We start from the raw sequence: 20,180 nt of genomic DNA, 5'->3' as shown, positions 1-20,180 counted from the left end.
TAGTTTAAAGTCAAGGCAGCCAATGTGTTTTATTCTACTTTTTTTTATTTTTGGGTGTTTTGATACCTGCAAGTGGATATTTTTTCATAAGTTATAAAGTACAATATTGCATTTTATTTGTAATATATTTCATATATCAATGTCACAGCATGAATACAATATCACATAAAAATATATTAAATTTACATTAAAGCAAATTCAACATAATGTTACATAAATATTCGTGTTTTAAATCATAATATCTGAGGAAGTGTGATGAAAAATGAAAGAAATGGAGCTAGGGTTATCGTGTTCGCTACAACATGTACTCATACGTGTATAAGGTAATCTAAATATTCCCCTTAAGGGCCTATTTATCCTTGCCAGCAAAGTAAAGAAAAACATCATTCACAAGGAAGCACTGACTTAAAACATGTTCATAGGTTATTTTCAAAAATCAAAACTAAGTTCTTTTTTACCCATAAATTCACAAAATATTTTTAACCTATGAAATATGGAATGGAGGAAAAGAGAAAACAGGTATTTATTTTTCTCGAAAACCCAGGCAACGCTGCGAGTAACCAAAACTGAATCCCGGATTTTAGCTTCAAAGATTAACTTTTTTTTATATCTTCATTATTAACAATGTTTTATAATAGCGTTCTACAATATTTTTTTATTTCAAAATACAACATAAAATAAGACCTCACGTCAAGGCAGTAATTAATGTTTGTTCATCTTACAGAAAAGCCATATTGGCGAGGTACCAACTAATGAGGATTTTTTTAAGACTAGACCTTTCTAGTGTTCGCGAGTATAGAACAAAAGCGACATCTCCCAACTGCGGGAATTCATTCAAAATTAATGTTTCAATAAATGAATATTTCAGGTTTAACATAAAAAAACAGTAACAGCACACAATAAATCATTTGAAAAACTACACAGTTATTCTGTACAATTAAAGCATAATTTAGACAACAGATTAGTATGAAACTTAACTTGACAGCAAAAACGTTTTAGGCATCATCATTAAAATATGCCCTTTCCAGTAAAAATTTGCACAATTTTAAAAGTGACGCTTCCCCATAAAGAACCTCAAACCTTTTACACTGACAAGAACTCTCCATTAGTTTGTTTTTTGCAATTTCACGCAAAGCTACACGAGGGCTATTTGCGCTAGCCTTCCCTAATTTAGCAGTATAAGACTAGAGGGAAGGTAGCTAGTCATCACCACCCACCGCCAACTCTTGGGATACTCTTTTACCAACAAATAGTGGAATTGACCGTCACTTTATAACTCCCCCACGGCTGAAAGGGCCTCTCTATTAGAACCATCCAAAATAAAACATAACCTAAAATATCTAGATCAAATACCGAAACAAATATGTTGTAAATTTTAATTTATAATAAAAATAATACCCATGTTAAAGCAAGAGGGAACACTCAACAGACGAAACATTTAAAACTTCTTTTAGGGAGGATTACAGTGAATTAATCTATTAGACTTTTGTTTTCCTTTTTGTTAGCCATATATTAGGTTGTTCGAAAAATAATGGCGGATTTTTATATCAAAATTTTGATCATTTATAGGAATAAGAAATTTGTCTTTTTTAGACTTCATATATATACTGTTGAAAAACTAAAGATTTCTTCTATTCATTAGTGCTTTTAGTCTTTTCTAAAACTTTATTTCCAATATTTTACATCCTTACAATTAATAATGGAAAAAGTTGTGCATCATTTTTTCCATGAATATAAACTTGGTCGTAATGCAACGCAAACAGCTCGTAACATCAACCAAGAATGAGGCGAAGGAAACACCTCGAAATGTACAGTACAGCGTTGGTTCCGATGTTTTGTAATTGAGATACGAGTCTTGAAGATAAAGACGACAGAGGACATCCTTCTGCTGTTGGAATTGACCAACTTAGAACATTAGTGGAAAGAAACCCGCGCCAAACTTTTCGAGAAATGACACAGGAAATGGGTGTTGGAATTTCCACAATTTCGGACCATCTTGAGCAAATTAGAAAGGTGAAAAAGTTCAAGAAGTAGATTCCACACGAACTAATTAAAAATCAGAAAAAAAATCTCCGTTTTGAATCATGCTCAACAGAAATGACCCATTTCTCGATCGAATTGTCACCTGTGATGAAAAGTAGACCCTTATGACAACAGCAAACGATTTGCACAGTGGCTCAACCATAATAAAGCTGGAAAACACTTCTCAAAGCCAAAGTTGCACCAAGTTGCGTGAAAAAATGCCAGCACTAGTCAATCAAAGAGGACCAATCTTGGGTCATGTTCAAATGACTTTCCAGAAGCTTAAAGAATTGGGCTATGAAACATTACCTCATCCTCCTTATTCCCCAGACTTTTTCAACTATTTGAACAACTTTTTACACGACGAAAGATTCAACAACAGAGCAGCAACAGAGAATAGCTTCAAATAATTTTCGAGTTGTAGGACTTCAGAGGTTAACCATCATTGCATAAATAATCTTGTTTCCCATTGGCAAAAGTGTGTATATTCATTGGGTTCCTGTTTTGATTAATAAAGTTGCTTTTAATATTTTTTATTTCTTATTAAAGGTAAAATTTAAAATCCGTCATTATTTTTCGAAGAAACTAATATTTGTGCCCCAACAATATCAACCGCGAGGCGCGACTATATACGGTTCAGTTTTATTACTCATTAGGATCTCTAACAGCCTACTCTCAAACTGGAATTCTGTTAGGCAAGATTAAAATAAATTAATCTATGAAACCTTGGGCGTGGTTAATATATCAATCGAAAGGGCATGACCTGCTGAGTCCAATACTGTTATTAGATCTCGCATTAGTTAACAGATGACGGGGCTACGAGTTAAAAGTTTACACCTGAAAAAAAACAAACTCAAAGCCGTTCTCTGAGCCAATCAGCCGCTGCTGAAAAAATTATTATGATGATGAGCATTGTACTCAATACATTGTATACCAGAAACACCTTAAATATTTGAATATTCCTTGAAATAGAAATATAATAAACAAAGTTACTCCCGTACATTGATAACGTTATGTCCATAAAGACCCCTAAGAGGTTAGTATTACTTCTCAGATTTACTTTTTTTTTTTCAACATTGGAAACATTAATAAACACGTGTGTTGAGACGTTAGATCGTGTCAGTTTCATTTATGGTTATTGGATGATTGTTGTTATTAAGCTAAGAATTACACAATGGGCTATTTGTGTTACACCTACTGGATTTTTATAGTCGCAAGTATACTTTCTTGCCGATGACCCTATAAAGGAAGGAGGAATTTTTATCGCAATGTATCGAATTAATATTTTCAAAACTATTAAGTGAAAACATTATGTTTGCAATGTTTGTGTGGAAGAATGTGATATCAATCTAAGTTCTTAATGAAAGTTGTGTGTAAAAACACAAGACGAGAAATATACTCAGACTAATTCCTCATTAAATATAACGGTAAGTTGGATGTTACCTCCTCATTGTCAACCTAGCTAATTTTTTGTTTGCTTTAAGAATTTTCATGCAACGCTGCACAAGGGTTAAGTTGTCCCTAATTGTTAATTGAAAGACTATAGAAAAGCCAGCTTTTGAGTTAGTATTGTCTAGTCGAATTTGACCGCCACTTTCAAAGTTCACCGATGGTCTCGAAGAAAGGAGTTTGATTTTGTAATAAAGAGAACGCTAAACGTAAAACCTCACAGCCTGGGCACGCTACGTACGTAGTCACGCCCGGCCCTTGATATAACTTGATTAAGGCTGTTCAAAAGTGCAGTTATTGGTTGGCCTAGTATAAGTTTTGACACAAATGTGATCTCGTAACCGTATAGTAAACACATTACTAACAATTATATGAAGCATTACTAATAATAAAGTTCGACTTTGTTAAGAAAATAAAAGGAGCATTCTCTTTAACTCACCGAACATATGGAGTAAGTTACATAAGATGTAACATATCGTGTAAGTTACATAAAATATGTATTCACTAAAACTATATCTAACTCTACGATCAGTCGGACTTCACGACATTGAAGAAGTAAACCTTGTCCAGGACACGGCTTTATTTTTTATAGGGTCCAGCATGGCCAGGTTGGTTAAGGTGATCGACTCATAATCTGAGGGTCGCAGGTTCGAATGCGCGTCGCACCAAACATGCTCGCCCTTTCAGCCGTGGTGGCGTTATAATGTTCGATCAATTCCACTATTCGTTGGTAAATGAGTAGCCCAAGAGTTGGTGGTAGGTAATGATGACTAGCTCTAGTCTTACACTGCTAAGTTAGGTGTTAGTGAAGTTAGACCTCGCCTAGCTTTGCGTGAAATTCAAGAGATACAGTACTTAAAATGCGCCATCTATGAAGTACACCAAAAAGTACTGTCACAAATTATTGAACAGTATCTAAAATTACAATAGAAATCCCTAACTATTATTATCAACATTGTTACTAACTCCAGTCATTAGTGTTATGTTCGATGACTAAAAAAGAGTTGTTTTGAAATTGATCAAATTAGGTTAAATATTACAACATTTTATGAATGTTTCTTATATCTATCTAGCCCGTCTTCTTTACAGCTTATAATAATTTCAGACACAACACAACCACTTTGAATAAAAAAAAGGGTGACACTTTAAGTAGATGCGTGATATGTTTGTTTGAAATTAAGCACATAGCTACACAATGGGCTATTCGTGCTCTGCCCACCACGAGTATCGAAACCCGGTTTCTAATATTGTAAATCTGCAAACGTACTGCTGTATTACTGGAGGTGGGGACATTTTTGTGTGAACATCTCATTAATATCATTCGTTTGTTTTTGAACCATCTCCTGTGGTGGGCATAGCAAAGATAGCCCTTTGTATTTAGGTACGAACAAACAAATCATTTAGTTGTTTTTTTTAAATTCCTCAAATGTAGACAACAAATTACTTACTTGAAATTCCATTGACGTCCGATCTAAATATCCATCAGGACTGCCAGTATCATCGTCATTAAAAACCAAGTTGTCCGCGAAACCGTTTTCTGATTGGTGTAGCATCGTCAGGTGACGGTCAATCTCATTCGGGTCACCGAGAATGCGAGTTGGAACAATAGGAGCATTATTTTGTATGTTATGATAATCTGGTGAAGAAGGTTCAACAGGCCTAGCGACTATCAGATGAACCTCACTACCACACTGCCTTAATACAGCTGCTACTTGCTCAGATCCCATTCCTCGCAAGTTGACCTCCCCTATTTGTAAAATGTGATCTCCACTTCGAAGTCGCCCATCCTACATAAAGAACAAAATATACATATGTAATTTCTGTATAAGTGTCTGGATATCACGTATAATACTTTCTTTATAATGGATTTTGGAAATCTATAAGAACGTCTTAGAAGTTTTTTATTGTTTTCTAATAGCAACGCCACATCAGGTTATCTGCGGTGTTAGTAGAGGGTAATCGAGCTCCTGGACTTTGCACTGCAAGCCCGGAGACTTTTAAAAGTTGTATTGTTTTTGCAACACCAATTTTTTTAAGCGACTGGCAGATACTCACGTCACTACAGCAATCAAAACTTTTAGTATCCTATCACTGCGATGAACAACTGTTTTATGAGATACCAAAAACTATATTTCACACTGATATTATTACTCAGCAGTTAGCCCGACGTGATTTTGCAATAAGAAAACATATGCACACACCAAACATTTATATCGTATTATACACAATGTTTTGAAAAAAAACAAATAATACTAGAGCAAAATTCGTAAACATGTCCATGAAACTAAACTAAATTTATTCAAATAATTAGTAAGATAAAAGTCATATTTGTTATTTATGACGCCATTTTTAGAAATTCAAAAAAATAAATCCTGAGTGTTCCTTAAGGATTATTTCGCAATGAATGGCTTACAAAACTTTAATTAATTTCTGGCTAAGATAAATTAGTAATGTTTTCTCAGACCACTGTAAGAGATATTTAATCTTACCTTTATAAAAACAGTAATCATACAACAAATATGTATACAGTAAGAGATAACTTTAGAAACGTAGCAAACTTTGATAAATTATAAAGCACTTATTATCAATAACAGTTAATATTTCTCAAAAGTTTAATCTTTCTCAATTTAATTATATTAAATCACCGAAAAATAATTATATAATAATACGTTTTAAGCCGCGAATGGATAGATTTGTAATTATATTGAATGTTACTGTGTCAATGTTAGTAAGCAAGCTTCTAGTAATGTTATTGATTTATTACATTTTTAAGTATAATTCTAAGTATTGCCCCTATATTAGCAATTATACGTTTTGAAATTAACTTTTGAAGAAGAATTAAATGATTACTGGAATTATAAGTTGTATAAACTAGATTTTCCTTTTGAATAAAACATGGCATCGTAATCAATATCACACAATGAGGAACCTTTGTTCGAGGAGTTATTTTAAACTTTCCCAGTTGTTTCAAGATTACAGCAGGAAAATTCTGGTCACTAAATAAAGTACCATTTGCTCTCTCACCGTCAGTCCGCAAGAATCTCAGTAGTAGGCTTAAGGATTTAGAAAGCTAGAGTTTGGAGTTAGTTCCCCATAGTGGATAGTCATTTGTGCAGCACTCCGTTGAAATATATGATAACAAAATTACAGTACCAGCCATGCACAAACCAGGATTCTTACGATATTGTTAAAATAACAAAGATAACGATATATGGCTTGTTTGTTCGTTTTTGAATTTTACGCAAAGCTAAACGAGGGCTATAAACGCTAGCCGTCCCTAATTTAACAATGTAAGACTAGAGTAAAGACAGCTAGTTATTACGACCCACCGCCAACTCTTGGAATTTTCTTTTACCAACGTATAATAGGATTGACCATGACATTATAACACTCCTACCGCTGAAAGGGCGAGCATGTTTGGCGTGACAGAGATTTGAACCCGTGATCCTCAGATTATGAATCATGTGCCCTAACCACCTGACCATGCCGGGGCTTGATACATGACGGCCGTTTGAAACAACAAGATGCAACTGAAAAATACTTGCTACTGGTCATCTTGTGCAGCCCCCTAGTGGCACAGCGGTATGTCTGACGACTTACAACGTTAAAAATCGAGTTTCGATACCCATGATGGGCAGAGCACAGGTATCCCATTGGGTATCTTTGCGCGTAACTACAAAAAAAAAAAAAAAAAAACAAACAACCCTCTTGTGTAAAAAATAATTTATTATGTTTTTCTGATTCGTTTCTTTTTCCCTTACATGAAATAACTATGAAAATGAAACAACTAGCCGCCATTAGGCCTAGAAATTATGATAAAAATCTGCAGACATTTTTTTTTACATACTTCTTAATTTGCCTGTCATAGATTTCAAATCAGAAGGTCTGAAAATAGGTTTTCACGGATATCTTTTGCAGCCATTAGCCAAATCTTAAATCTTACTTTAACACATCTCTAATTTGAAATCTGTGACAGGCAAATTAAGAAGAATGTAAAAAAAAAACATTTCTGCAGATTTTTATCATAATTTCTAGGCCTAATGGCGGCTAGTTATTTCATGTAAGGGAAAAAAAAAACGAATCAGAAAAACATAATAAATTCTGCAGAACAAGCGATTTTTGCACGATTATTATAGAAATATTGGTTTTCAATTATTTGTCGACCCTCAACATGCGGCATGGCATGATCAGATGGTTTGGGTTCTCAACTCGCAATCTGAGGGTCGCGGGTTTGAATCTCCGTCACACCAAACATGCTCGTACGTTTTGTCGTGGGAGCGTTATAATGTGACAGTCAGTCCCACTACTCGTTGGTAAAAAGAAAAGACCAAGAGTTAACGGTAGGTAATGATGGCAAGCTGTCTTACCTGTAGTCTTACACTGTTGAATTAGGGACGGCTAGTGCAAATAGCCCTCGTGTAACTTTGCGCGAAATTCAAACCTATATCAACTTGTAGCCACATTAATCAGTTTTGTTTTTGTTTGTTAATACATGCATACGAGTGGTGATTAAAGCCGTCAAACAGAGCACTAATTATAGCCAATGAAAAACAGTATAGTGACTACCTTACAGATGATTCTTAGTAAATGATCAGAGGAAAATTTAACACGATCGTCACTCTTTCATCTGTATTGAAGCCATGATTATACACTGTGTATGTGTGTTACATAGAAAATTGTTTTGTTTATAGAAAAATAACTCAGGTCTTATTCAATGCAGCTCTATAAACCGCGCGAGTAATTGGCACTAGCTAAGTATGATACGATGGCCGGACAACAACATAAATATCGTCACAACTTCTGCACACAATCAAGTGATTCGATTGTTGAAATTTCCTTTAGTTTCAATTCACCATTCCCGACTGAACTGTTATTAAAAATCTAGTATTAAGGTAATTCAAATATACGAATAATACGTAATTATAATTATTTCGAACCAGAAAATCAAAGAATTGAATTACAATCCACAGGCCTCACTAGATAGTTTAAAAATCACAGCTCGAGCCTATAGGCTCATGAATTTTGAAAATTTCACTATGATTTCAATGATGATTTTATATTCTGAATTTTCAAGATACCAACTGCGAGTTCGGAGCATTGTCAAATAGAATCGAGGCATGAGTCCCGTGTGCCAGTGCCTAGAGACGCCTCTGGTGCCATGAAAAATATAGAAGTTTTTTTTTAAACTCACAAACACGCCTGAAGGCAATAAGAAACGCACTGAAAAATAAATTTTTTTTTTTTAATTTCGAGCAAAGCTGCTCAAGAGCTATCTGCACTAGCCTGTCCCTAATTTAGCAGTTTAAGACTAGAGGGAAGGCAGCTAGTCATCACGACCCACCGCCAACTCTTGGGCTACTCTTTTACCAACGAATAGTGGGATTGACCGTCACATTATAACGGCCCCACGGCTGAAAGTGCGAACATGTTTGTTGCGGCCGGGATTCGAACCCGCGACCCTCGGATTACGAGTCGACCGCCTTAACCAACCTGGCCATGCTGGACCCTATATAAAAATAAAGCCGTGTCCTGGACAAGGTTTACTTCTTCAATGTCGTGAAGTCCGACTGATCGTAGAGTTAGATATAGTTTTAGTGAAATAATTTACTATAAGGATAGTATTTCTTTGTTAATAGCAATTCACAATTCTTTGGTTTTTATCAGAATCTGTAATGAAAAGCAAAAAAAAACAACAACTAGTTATTATTTAGAGAATTATTGTTAGAGTTATTGTTTATTGTGAATGATATTTATATCACTAGAGACCATAATATTTTTTTATAAAGATATTATTTAAAAATATCATCAAGGTTTATATATATATATATTTCTATGAAGTAGCAGGTTATTTTTGTTTACAAAGTTGTTGTTTAGAAAATATTATCGAAAAGTTTATATACTCCTCTGGACTTACGGACGCTAGAATCAGGGGTTCGATTCCCCTCGGTGAACTCAGCAGATAGCCCGATGTGACTTTGCTATAAGAAAAATTACACAGACCCACACTGGACTAACGGGTCGTGTTTGCTTTTCGTTAAGTGAGAATCAACTGCGAGTACTGTGTCTGATATATTTTTTTCTTCTTAAAAGAGATAGATTATAAACCTACTTCATAACCCCGAAAAGCAATGCTTGCAAGTGTGTGTGGGTTGTTTGTATTAAAAGAATAAGACAGAAATACACATGGGACATTTGTCGCTTTTAATTTTGAACTTAGGAGCCAGAGTGAAGGTGGTCAGTCAACACCACCCACGACTAACTCTTGGGATACTCTTGTAGAAGTGTCTGGCATGGCCAGGGGGTTGAGGCACTCGACTTGTAATCCGACGGTTTCTGGTTCGAATCCCTGTCACACCAAACATGCTCGCTCTTTCAGCTGTGGGGTTGTTATAAGGTTACGATTAATCCCACTATTCGTAGCCCAAGAGTTGGCAGTGGGTGGTGATGACTAGTTGCCTTCCCTCTAGTCTTGCACTGCTAAATTAGAGACGGCTAGCGCAGATAGCCCTTGTGTAGCTTTGCGCGAAATTCAAAACAAACAAACAAAGTCTTCTAGAAGAGTGGGATTTGAAAGTTACTCATATAAGGCAAGTATGTATAAGTTGTAATTCTTTCACTGTGATATTTAGAGTTAGTCCATACTTTAGTTCTCTCGTTATGGTCATTAGAGTATGGATAAACTGTAATTATTATTTCAATGTAGTCATTAGGGTATAAAAAAATTGTAATTCTTTCACCGTGATATTTAGAGTGTTACGAAGTTGTAATTCTTTAGCTGTGATCATTAGAGTATGAATAGGATTAATTCTTTTTTCACTATGATCTTTGGAGTGTGAACAAGTTGTAATTCTCTAGCTGTGATCATTAGAGTATGAGTAGGATTAATTCTTTTTTCACTATGATCTTCAGAGTGTGAACAAGTTGTAATTATTATTTTAAAATTATTGTTAGGGTATGAAGGACGAGAATAGTTGAAACCTATCCATCCCTAGCAATACATGTGATACATTTTGAAATTAGAAAATAATTTACCATCTTTCTATGTGAAGCTTATGAAAACGAAGCTAAAGATAAAATGAAAATAAAAATTAAATAAATAACAAAAGAGACAGAAGAACTTCAAATTCTGTCGCAATTTAATATTGTAATAAATATAAAATACATCTAATTAAATAAAAATCAGTTTTACACGTGTGAAAATTGAATATTATATACAAGAAAATTATTTCACTATAATATATTCTCTGAAAGTTGGGAGTCCATCTTGCTTAGGTTCCAATGAAGAGGTTCTAGGAATTCCGGCAAATACGAACACACATTGAATATCTTAAGTTTCAGTTCTCATGCTGAAACTTCCCAGGCAGCTGATGAAATTTTCCAATGCATAGTTACTCGCTTGATGCGTGTGTGTAGCGAAACTGATGAAAATTGAATACTGTTTACTTAATGAATCTTTTAGCGAAAATACACTCTTGGCTGAAAATATAGCTGAGGCATGTCATTAGGGTTAGAAGCAAAACGCATGTTAAAAATAACGCAGAAAATCCCATATTCTTATTCAAGAGTAAATTAGTTTTGTTTTTTTTCGTTTACATAGCCACAAGGTGAATAGAACGAGTAATCGAAGCAAACATGTGAAAGTCTACCATTAAAAGAAATGTTTTATAGAATCCCATTTTGCTTCTGTATTCAAATATATGCAACTAATTTACATAGTCTAATACATTCTAGTGATATAGGAACAGGATATTCGAAGTGCTTGTAGTTTGGCTTAGTAAAATATTAACCCGAACAAAGAAGACATCCATCCTAAAATTCACTTTCTATTAGCATTTGTAAACTCAATATGGATAAAGAAAATATAGGTTCCTCTTGGTAAGATCTCTTAGGTTTCACGGAGCAAGAAACAGAGCAGGCCTGGACTTTATCACATACAGGCTTCTTTCATGTCTTTATAATAGACTAAAAGAAACTGAGATGGCATACGTTTCACAAGTAGCTAAGCCTTAATTAATAAAGAAAGTGATAATTATTGTTTTAAGACAAATTTTAAACACTAAGCAGTAAATAAACGACCTTCTGATGTAACACAAAAGTTTTGGCGAGTTTGTAGCAGCAACGAAATTGTTTTCGAAACAATTTTTGTAACGATCCCTAGAAGCGTGGTCCCCAGTTAAGTGTCATATTTTCAGAATGCGTGTGTCTTCCCTTTCTTGTGAAGGTTTCAATATCTTATGGCAAAAATGGTTCTATAACATCGCTACTTATCCACTATAAGTTCCCGTTTCTTTATTGATAGTATGTTTCATGGATGAAATAAGAGGGACGTTATTTAATGTTTCGTGAATAGAAGCTGGTAAATACATAAAATTTGATCAAGCAGAGCTATTTTATGGTGTGACGAAACAATATCTATATACATACTGATCATCGCACTACTGAAGTTGTTGCGCATCATAGATATGACTCAGGACAACGAATTATTAATAAGAACTACAGAGTTAAAGTACAGAAGAGAGTGAAATAATATATCAAACACATTATATGTGCTGTACGGATTAAAGTGCAGATGTGCCAATAACTAGGCCTACTCAGGCCAGTTGCAGTCGTTTTTTTTTAATTTCGCGCAAAGCTATACGAGGGCTATCTGTGCTAGCCGACCCTACTTTAGCAGTGTAAGATTAGAAGGAAGGTAGCTAGTCATCACCACCCACCGCCAACTCTTGGGCTACTTTTTTACCAACGAATAGTAGGATTGACCGTCACATTATAACGTCCCCACGGTTGAAAGGGCGAGCACGTTTGGTGCGACGGGGATTCGAACCCCGCGATCCTCAGATTACGAGTCTTAACTCCTTAACCCACCTGGCCATGCCGGGCCTGTTGAAATATAACAAGAAAAGTAATGGTTGAAACGTTATTTAAATTAGTAGTCTGCTTTTTATGTTGTTAAATGAGTTAAAGTGATTAAGAGTAAGTTACCATTAAAACAAAAAAACAACACGCACCAGAAATAGAGTAAATATTATTTAACGCTGTGTTATTACTTCTTTTCAGCACCATATATTATTTTCGTTTTCTTGAAATAACCAGCTTATTATTCAATGGAACCGATGAATCAACAGCATATTCTTTTTCAACCTCGGAGGCCCAGCATGGTCAGATGGTTAAGGCATTCGACTCGTAATTTGAGTGTCGCGGATTCGAATCCTCATCCCTACAAAGATGCTCAACCCTTCAGCCATGGGGGGGCATTGTAATGCAACGATCAATCCCACTATTCGTTGGTAAGAGAGTAGCCTAACAGTTGGCGGTGAGTGGTGATGACTAGCTCCTTTACCTCTAGTCTTACGCTGCTAAATTAGAGACGACTAGCACAGGTAGCCCTTGGGTAGCTTTGCGCGAAATTCAAAAACAAACAATTTTGTTAACCTCAGAGCAGATCATGTAATCACAGGAGAAGAGTACATTACTAAGAATTACTGATAAGATCTCCCGAAAGAAAGTGGGACCTCATCTGGCCTGGTGGTTAGGGCGCTCGATTTTCAATCTGAGGGTTCTGGGTTGGAATCCACGTCACCGAACATGTTCCTCCTTTCAGTCCCCCTATTCATTAATAAAAGAATAGACCAAGAGGTGGCAATGACCGGTGTTAACTAGGTGCCTTCATCTATTCTATTACTGCTAAATTAGGAACGTTTATCGCAGATAGCTCTTGTATAGCTTAGTGCGAAATTTAAACCGAGTGAAAATAGAGTGCATAACAATCTAAAGCCTTTCGTGGGCGCAAGCGCCCCTCATTAGCGTGCGCTGTCCTATTAGAAAGCTGATTACTCGACTATCTTCAGCAGTTGTTTACTTTTCCGTATTTAATCTACTGCAGGACAACATAATGCACTATGCTTGAAGTAATCATACACCGATAAGCAGAAAGTTGAACCACAACGATTATAATTACATGATACAAGCCGTTCAAAACACCTGCTAGTTTATATTTATGAAAATTTCATAATGTTCCACGATCTCAATCTAGGTAAGACATTACCGGCACCACAAAACCCAGTGACGTAAGTCCAGAAGGAACAACCATATAATTCGAAAGTGATTATCCATTTTCTGGAAACTTATTGAAGCAGCACATGCTTTGTTAGAAATGTCAATTTATTTTAATTACAATTAACGTATGTATATATATATATATATATACAGTCTCTGCTACCAGTAGCTCATTTCAACGAAGATAAATCCCAGGTTTACAGTAAAATCTTGCGTTAGATTAAGAGCCCGCCAACAATATTTTAATGAAGCGCTGATAATGAAGAAACGTTACTCATGAAGTGTCACTTCGAACTGTACTTTATGGTCCAGACAAACATATATTCCTATTATATTGTTCTAAGAGTTTCCCAGCTATTTATAACCCTATCATCAAAACGCAGTTTCAACTAACGGCTTCATTCACTCACTATTTCAAGTAGTTTTATAATGGGTACAACTTACTTAGTGGTGGGCCCACTGGTAAGATGGGTTAAGGCGTTAGACTCGTAATCTGAGGGTAGCGGGTTCCAATCCCGGTCGCACCAAACATGCTCGCCTTTTCAGCCGTGGGGGCGTTATAATGTGACGGTCAATCCCCTATTCGTTGGTGGCGGTGGGTGGTGATGACTAGCTGCCTTTCATCTATTCTTACACTGCTAAAATAGGGACGGCTAGCGCAAATAGCCCTCGAGTAGCTTTGTGCAAAATTAAAAACAAACAAACAAAAGAAACAAACCAATCTGTACGTTGAATAGTAATCAGTTAATTTCCAATCTGCATGTTAGACAGTGACCAGCTATCTTCTAAAATATTGTAATAAGCTCAATACGGCTCGGCATGATCAGGTGGTTAAGGCACTCGACTCGTAATGGTTGTGGGTTCGAAACCTCGTCATACCAAACATGCTCGCCCTCTCAACCATGGGCATTGTATAGTGTTATGTTCAATCTCACTATTCGTTGGTAAAAGAGTAGCCCAAGAGTTGGCGGTGGATGGTGATGACTAGTTGCCTTCTTTCTAGTCTTACACTGCCGGCTAGCGCAGATAGTTCTCGTTATAATGGCGTGGATTAAGGCGTTCGACTTGTAATCTGATGCGGGTATCGCACTAAACATTCGCCCTTGGTAGTGGGACGTTATATAGTGATGATCAATTCTACTATTCGTTGAAAAAAGAGTAACCCAAGAGTTGGCGGTGGATGGTGATGACGAGCTGCCTTCCCTCTTATCTTACACTGTTAAATTAGGGACGGCTAGGGCAGATACCCTCGTGTAGCTTTGCGCGAAATTCAAAAACAAACAAACAAAAAGAAACGGAGAAAAATTACATCAAATTCAATATTCAAATAATAATTTTAATATCGATAACAAAACTGAGTGATAAACGATAACAACTAACTAAATAACTCTCTGTTGGTGAAGTTTCTTGCAGGGTATTTATTTACAGAGTAGGGCATGAGAGCACAGCACCATGTGATCATATATTTACATACTCTTCTGCTACATTAATAGAATCTGTATATCACCGCCAGGGAAGGTGGTTTGGTTTGCTTTCAATTTCGCGCTAAGATACACGAGGGCTTCTGCGCTAGCCGTCCCTAATTTAGCAGTGTAAGACTAGAAAGAAGGCAACTAGTCATCACCACCCACCGCCAACTCTTGGGCTACTCTTTTACCAACGAATAGTGGGATTGAACATAACATTATACAGTGCCCATGGCTGAGAGGGCGAGGATTCGAACACACAACCATCGGATTACGAGTCGAGTTCCTTAATTACCTGGCCATGCCGGGTCAGGGTAGGTGGTGTCAATTTCATCACACATACACACACACGTATATATATTTACTCAAAATACATGTGATTATGTACAAGGAGAGTTAGCGTTTTATTGCAACAAAAATTCATAGATAAACTAAACGATAGAAGGAAGTGATAAATAAACAATAAATCATAATCATAAAAAATAATTTATCTAATAAACTTCCTGAAGTTATTACAAAATTAACGTATTCAACAATCCCTTTATTCCAATAACTGAGGCTTACCCATGTAAGGGAATTTAAGCCACAAACACTTTAAGCTGCAAGAAATAATTCCCAAACGCCTCACATAATGCCTTGCATGTTTGTTTGTTTGAAGTGAAGCACAAAGTTACACGAAGAGCAATCTGTGCTCTGCTCTCCACCGGTATCGAAACTAGTTTTTAGTGTTGTAAGTCCACAGACATGATACTATATGGAGAGGTGGGCTTCAATGAGAAATACAATTTTATTCAGTGCTCCCATGGCTTTAAAATGATTACATATGTATTTGAAGTTGCATATGTTCAAAAATATAGAAAGGCGGTCGTATTTTCAGATAATTAAAATATATAAAGCACATTTTTTAAATATAAAAAATACGGTTAGGATGAAATTAAGTAGTGTTTTTTCGAACCCCTAGTGGTTATTCACATATAATGTTAAAACACTAGGTGATAAATTTAATCATTGTAAATATTTGAGATAAATGTCGAGAACATTCTCGCTAGAAGTGTTATGGATTTTAAAAATATTTAATGGCCGCCATATTTCACACGCAAAATTTTTCTTCGTTTAAGTAATGCAAAATATTTCTCTTTTGTGCAACGTCATAAATTTTAAATTTCTCAAGTTCTTTTGCAAATAAAACATTTCAAGAATAAAACGGATATAAATACGTTTCTGGATGAAGAAAAACCAACAAAAACAACCAAAAACAAATGAGTTTCTCATTTCTTCCTTTAGTGAAAGTAAGAAGAAATTGGGTTTAATTATATTAGAGCACTTCATCTTGTTACAAAATTAATAGTTTTATGAACTACCTTCTTTATATATACGTAAACGATTTTCACAACATAAAATTAAAGTTACAAATGTTCGCTCAAATCACAGTAAAAATATTAATCTATCCATAATGTAAAACTTGAAATACATTACAATTATGAACAGGCTTCACAGTTTTCATATTTTAAATTGGAGGAAATGTCTTGGAGGTAATAACGATAAGGCACTGGATCATACTGCTGAATATTTTGTGCGTTATTTCGATTTCTAAACTCCGAGTTAGTTTTCATCAGTAACCCCTGCTAAGCAATATTGCCAGAAGGTAATCTTCGTAAAAGTTATTTTGGTTTTAATAACAGTTTTTCCATAATTAACCTTCACAAATTTCAAAAACTATGTTTATTTTTTTCTATCAAGAAGGGACTTTTTACAATTTGGTGAGAAAGAAAGTCTCTTACTTAGATCAAATTATTATTTGGTTTACCACAATGAACTAATTTTTATTATCATGTGTTTCTTCTATATCGATCGATAACACCGATAATACTCACGTCGCGATTGGTCTAGAGAAACCTACAGCCAGTGGTTGTCAACATTTTAAGGATAACAAAAATTATTTTGTTATGTAAACGTACTTATGACGTTTGGTGAAAATTCTATACGTGATGGAAAACAATGTATATCGTTTTGTGAAACTCTTGCAGGCCTGTATTATCAAATACACCGTGTACTTTGGTTAAAACCCTGTAACATTGACTTAACTGACATCACTATCCTCTGCCAAATAACACTACCTTTAAGTTATCTAACACATCAAGCTTTTAGGTTAAGACCCTTTAACTCTGACTTAATTGATATTACAGGAAAAAAAAATTGTGGATGGGTTGTTTTAGGTTTTTGTAGCTTTGGAATATATTTTGCTTTTCAGTTGTAGTAGTATTTTTAAGTAATTTTATTTTTAAACTATATATATATATATATATACATCTCAGCTGTTCCCGTTAGCTTTCTTAACAATATATTTTATTTTACAATGCTATAATATAATTTTTGTTTATATATATATACATATATTTGTTACAAACAGAAACAAAATAAAAAAAAAAACGCTGCACCAATTGAAAGGATCCTCAGGGTACAGGCTACGATGTGGGATATAAAATGTACCCTAACTTTTGGAAGTACTACGTAGGTAGGACCCACATTGCGGTGGGGATACACTGTCTATTAGTCTTAACCTCCATTCATCAGTCAACGTACCACATCTATATCACCGCTCACTGCCTGCAGACAGTTGTGGGAAGGTGACTGCTCTTCAAAGATAACAAGAAAAGGAAGAAAAATATATAAAAAATAAAAGTATAGTACTACCATTTGAGGGTAAATAAGTTAAATAAACGTATCTTCTGAAGTTCGCATTCCAGCCCCCATTAAGGCACTAGTTAGTAGACAAGTAAATGAATTATACTTGTTTGAAAGTTTCCAACCAGTTATCTAAACAAACTAGTATAACTCCCAACCACCACCCACTAAGTTTACTGTAACTATCAATTTTCAAAGTAGTCTTTCTACGCGGTAAGGTATTCATCCGTATAAAGTAGTGCCAAGTTGTTTAATGACCTTATTCATAACTAAAATAGTTATCAGAAAATCTCAGGAAATTTTCTATTTTTATTTAATACATTATTACTTTTATTACAGAATACTCTTATAATGTTCTTTAAAGTTTCTTTATTAAATCCATTAAATATTAATTTGTGTATCAATATTACAATATTAATATTTTCAATATTCTCTCTCTCTCTCTATATATATATATATATATATATACGAGAGATAGTTATAAACATTAGTATAGAATTACGTATTGATACAAATTATCTGAGTTAACATTTTCTCGTTTTTACTTGAAATTGTTTTTTCAGACTTGAAGAACAAAGATAACACTTTGAATAATTTTGAGAAATTCATGTTTCTCTGAATTTTGAAATATTTTGTGAATCCGTGATGATCATTTTCTAAACTACACAAAGCAACTTTTTAACACTCTACCAAGAATGTGTTTGAGGTTGTTACTACTTAATTGAAATATGTCAAGATAATGAAAACAATATTAAGAAAAGGTTCATTCTTTATAACTTCTCAAGTGTTTTTTTAATATGACAAAGTTACGTCAAGAAATAAGACACTTCACCAGTTCTTCAAGTACTGTTTTCTTTCGTGATTTTGACAATGTTTCATAAGATGGCTAACCCTGAACTGCAGGAGGGAGAAATTTAAAAAAAATCTAGTCTTAGTTGAATTTTACGACAAAAGAAAAAGAAAATGTAGAGAGAAGGTAGAACTTCTTATAACTGGTTTCCTAGGAAACTTGAATCGATAGCCTTAGCAACTGAATTTTTCAAACTTGTCTTATAATACCTTAATGTACTTTGCTACGTGTAATATTTTTCCGTTCTTTATTCGCCCCGGTATGGCCAGGCGGGTTATGGCGTGCGACTCGCAATCCAAGGGTCGTGGGTTCGAATCTCTGTCACACCAAACATGCTCAACCTTTTCAGCCGTGTGACGTTATAATGTGACGGTCAATCTCACTATTCGTTGGTAAAAGAGTAGCCCAAGAGTTGGCGGTGGGTGGTGATGACTAGCTGCCTTCCCTCTAATCTTACACTGCTAAATTAGGGATGGCTAGCACAGATAGCCCTCGAGTATTTTTGCGCGAAATTCAAAAAACAAACAAACCGTTCTTTATTCTAACACTAGATAAAGTACAGCTGTACTTAACGTACTCTTCTCTTCATCTCATTGTTTTACTCTCTAAACCAACTTTTTAATTGCAGATTTTATATTCGAACTATTTTTGTATATTTTCTAAACATATTTTTCCTGCTTACTTCTGAAATCGTTTTATTTGCCAACATGCTTTTTTTGTATTTGTATTTATTATTTTATCTTTAATTACATTTCTAATCTCTATCAGAACCATGTCATGTCCACCTACTATCAATAAATACCATTCCTACACGATTTACGGTTGTCCAAATGTTTAATGCTTCCTTCGTGTTCGATCCCCGTTTCATTAATTTTTCATAATCAAATTTATTTGCACAAAAAAAAAATATTACTCACACATAGCTGCACCCAAGTTCTGCACTTAAATAAATGTATTGGTGGAGTTTCGAGATAGGATTTTGAAACGTTACTTCGGTAACCACAACACACACATTTTATATCTCATTTTTAATTTATCTTTGACCTCTTTCTATCTTGTATTTATCCAATACAACAAAATTATTGCGAGCTAGCAAAGGCATCTGATAAAGTCGGACTTAAGAACTAATGTATTAAATGGGGTCAGGTCCACCTCCTTATACTATATGAATGGTATCGAACGAGCTGTTCATCAGATACAAAGGTACACGTGCTGAGCGCAGCATAAAATGTAATCTTAACGGACTTGTCTACAAACATTCTTCTAAATATTTGAGTTTGTATTCGAGGCATTGATACGGTAAGACTGGAATAGCTGTAGATGTGAGTTCTGCTACTGGCTTACATAGTTAGGGCTTAAGAAACATTCCAGGTAGTTAGGCTTAATACAGCATTCAGAATTTTCAACATGAGAAGCATCTTAAGCAGGACTGACTAAACCATCAGATCGGAGACTCCCCACAGTAAAGGAATAAGGACCCCTAGTTTTGAACTATTTAACACACACCAGTGGATAACACCTGCTAGTTGTTTGTTTGTAATTAAGCACAATGCTACACAATGGACGATCTGTGCTCCGCCAACCACGGGTATCGAAACCAGGATCCTAACGTTCTAAGTCTGCAGACATGTCGATATGCCACTGTGGGAGGG

At 35.1% G+C, this 20,180-nt stretch overlaps 1 protein-coding gene across 5 annotated transcripts in view; it reads right to left on the bottom strand.

The window, feature by feature from the left end:
* The window catches only part of LOC143245105 (patj homolog), a 548,212-nt gene that overhangs the window by 300,083 nt on the left and 227,949 nt on the right, over window positions 1–20,180 (bottom strand). For all 5 annotated transcript variants that reach the window (XM_076490994.1, XM_076490995.1, XM_076490996.1 and 2 more), the window contains one exon: window positions 4,920–5,258. In XM_076490994.1, coding sequence (XP_076347109.1) covers window positions 4,920–5,258 — 339 coding nt within the window. The remainder of the gene's footprint in view (window positions 1–4,919; window positions 5,259–20,180) is intronic.

This window comes from Tachypleus tridentatus, chromosome 2, assembly GCF_004210375.1.
Source record: "Tachypleus tridentatus isolate NWPU-2018 chromosome 2, ASM421037v1, whole genome shotgun sequence".
NCBI lineage: Eukaryota > Metazoa > Arthropoda > Merostomata > Xiphosura > Limulidae > Tachypleus > Tachypleus tridentatus.
Note: the sequence above shows the minus strand (reverse complement) of the source record. Positions and strands in the feature narration are given on the sequence as shown.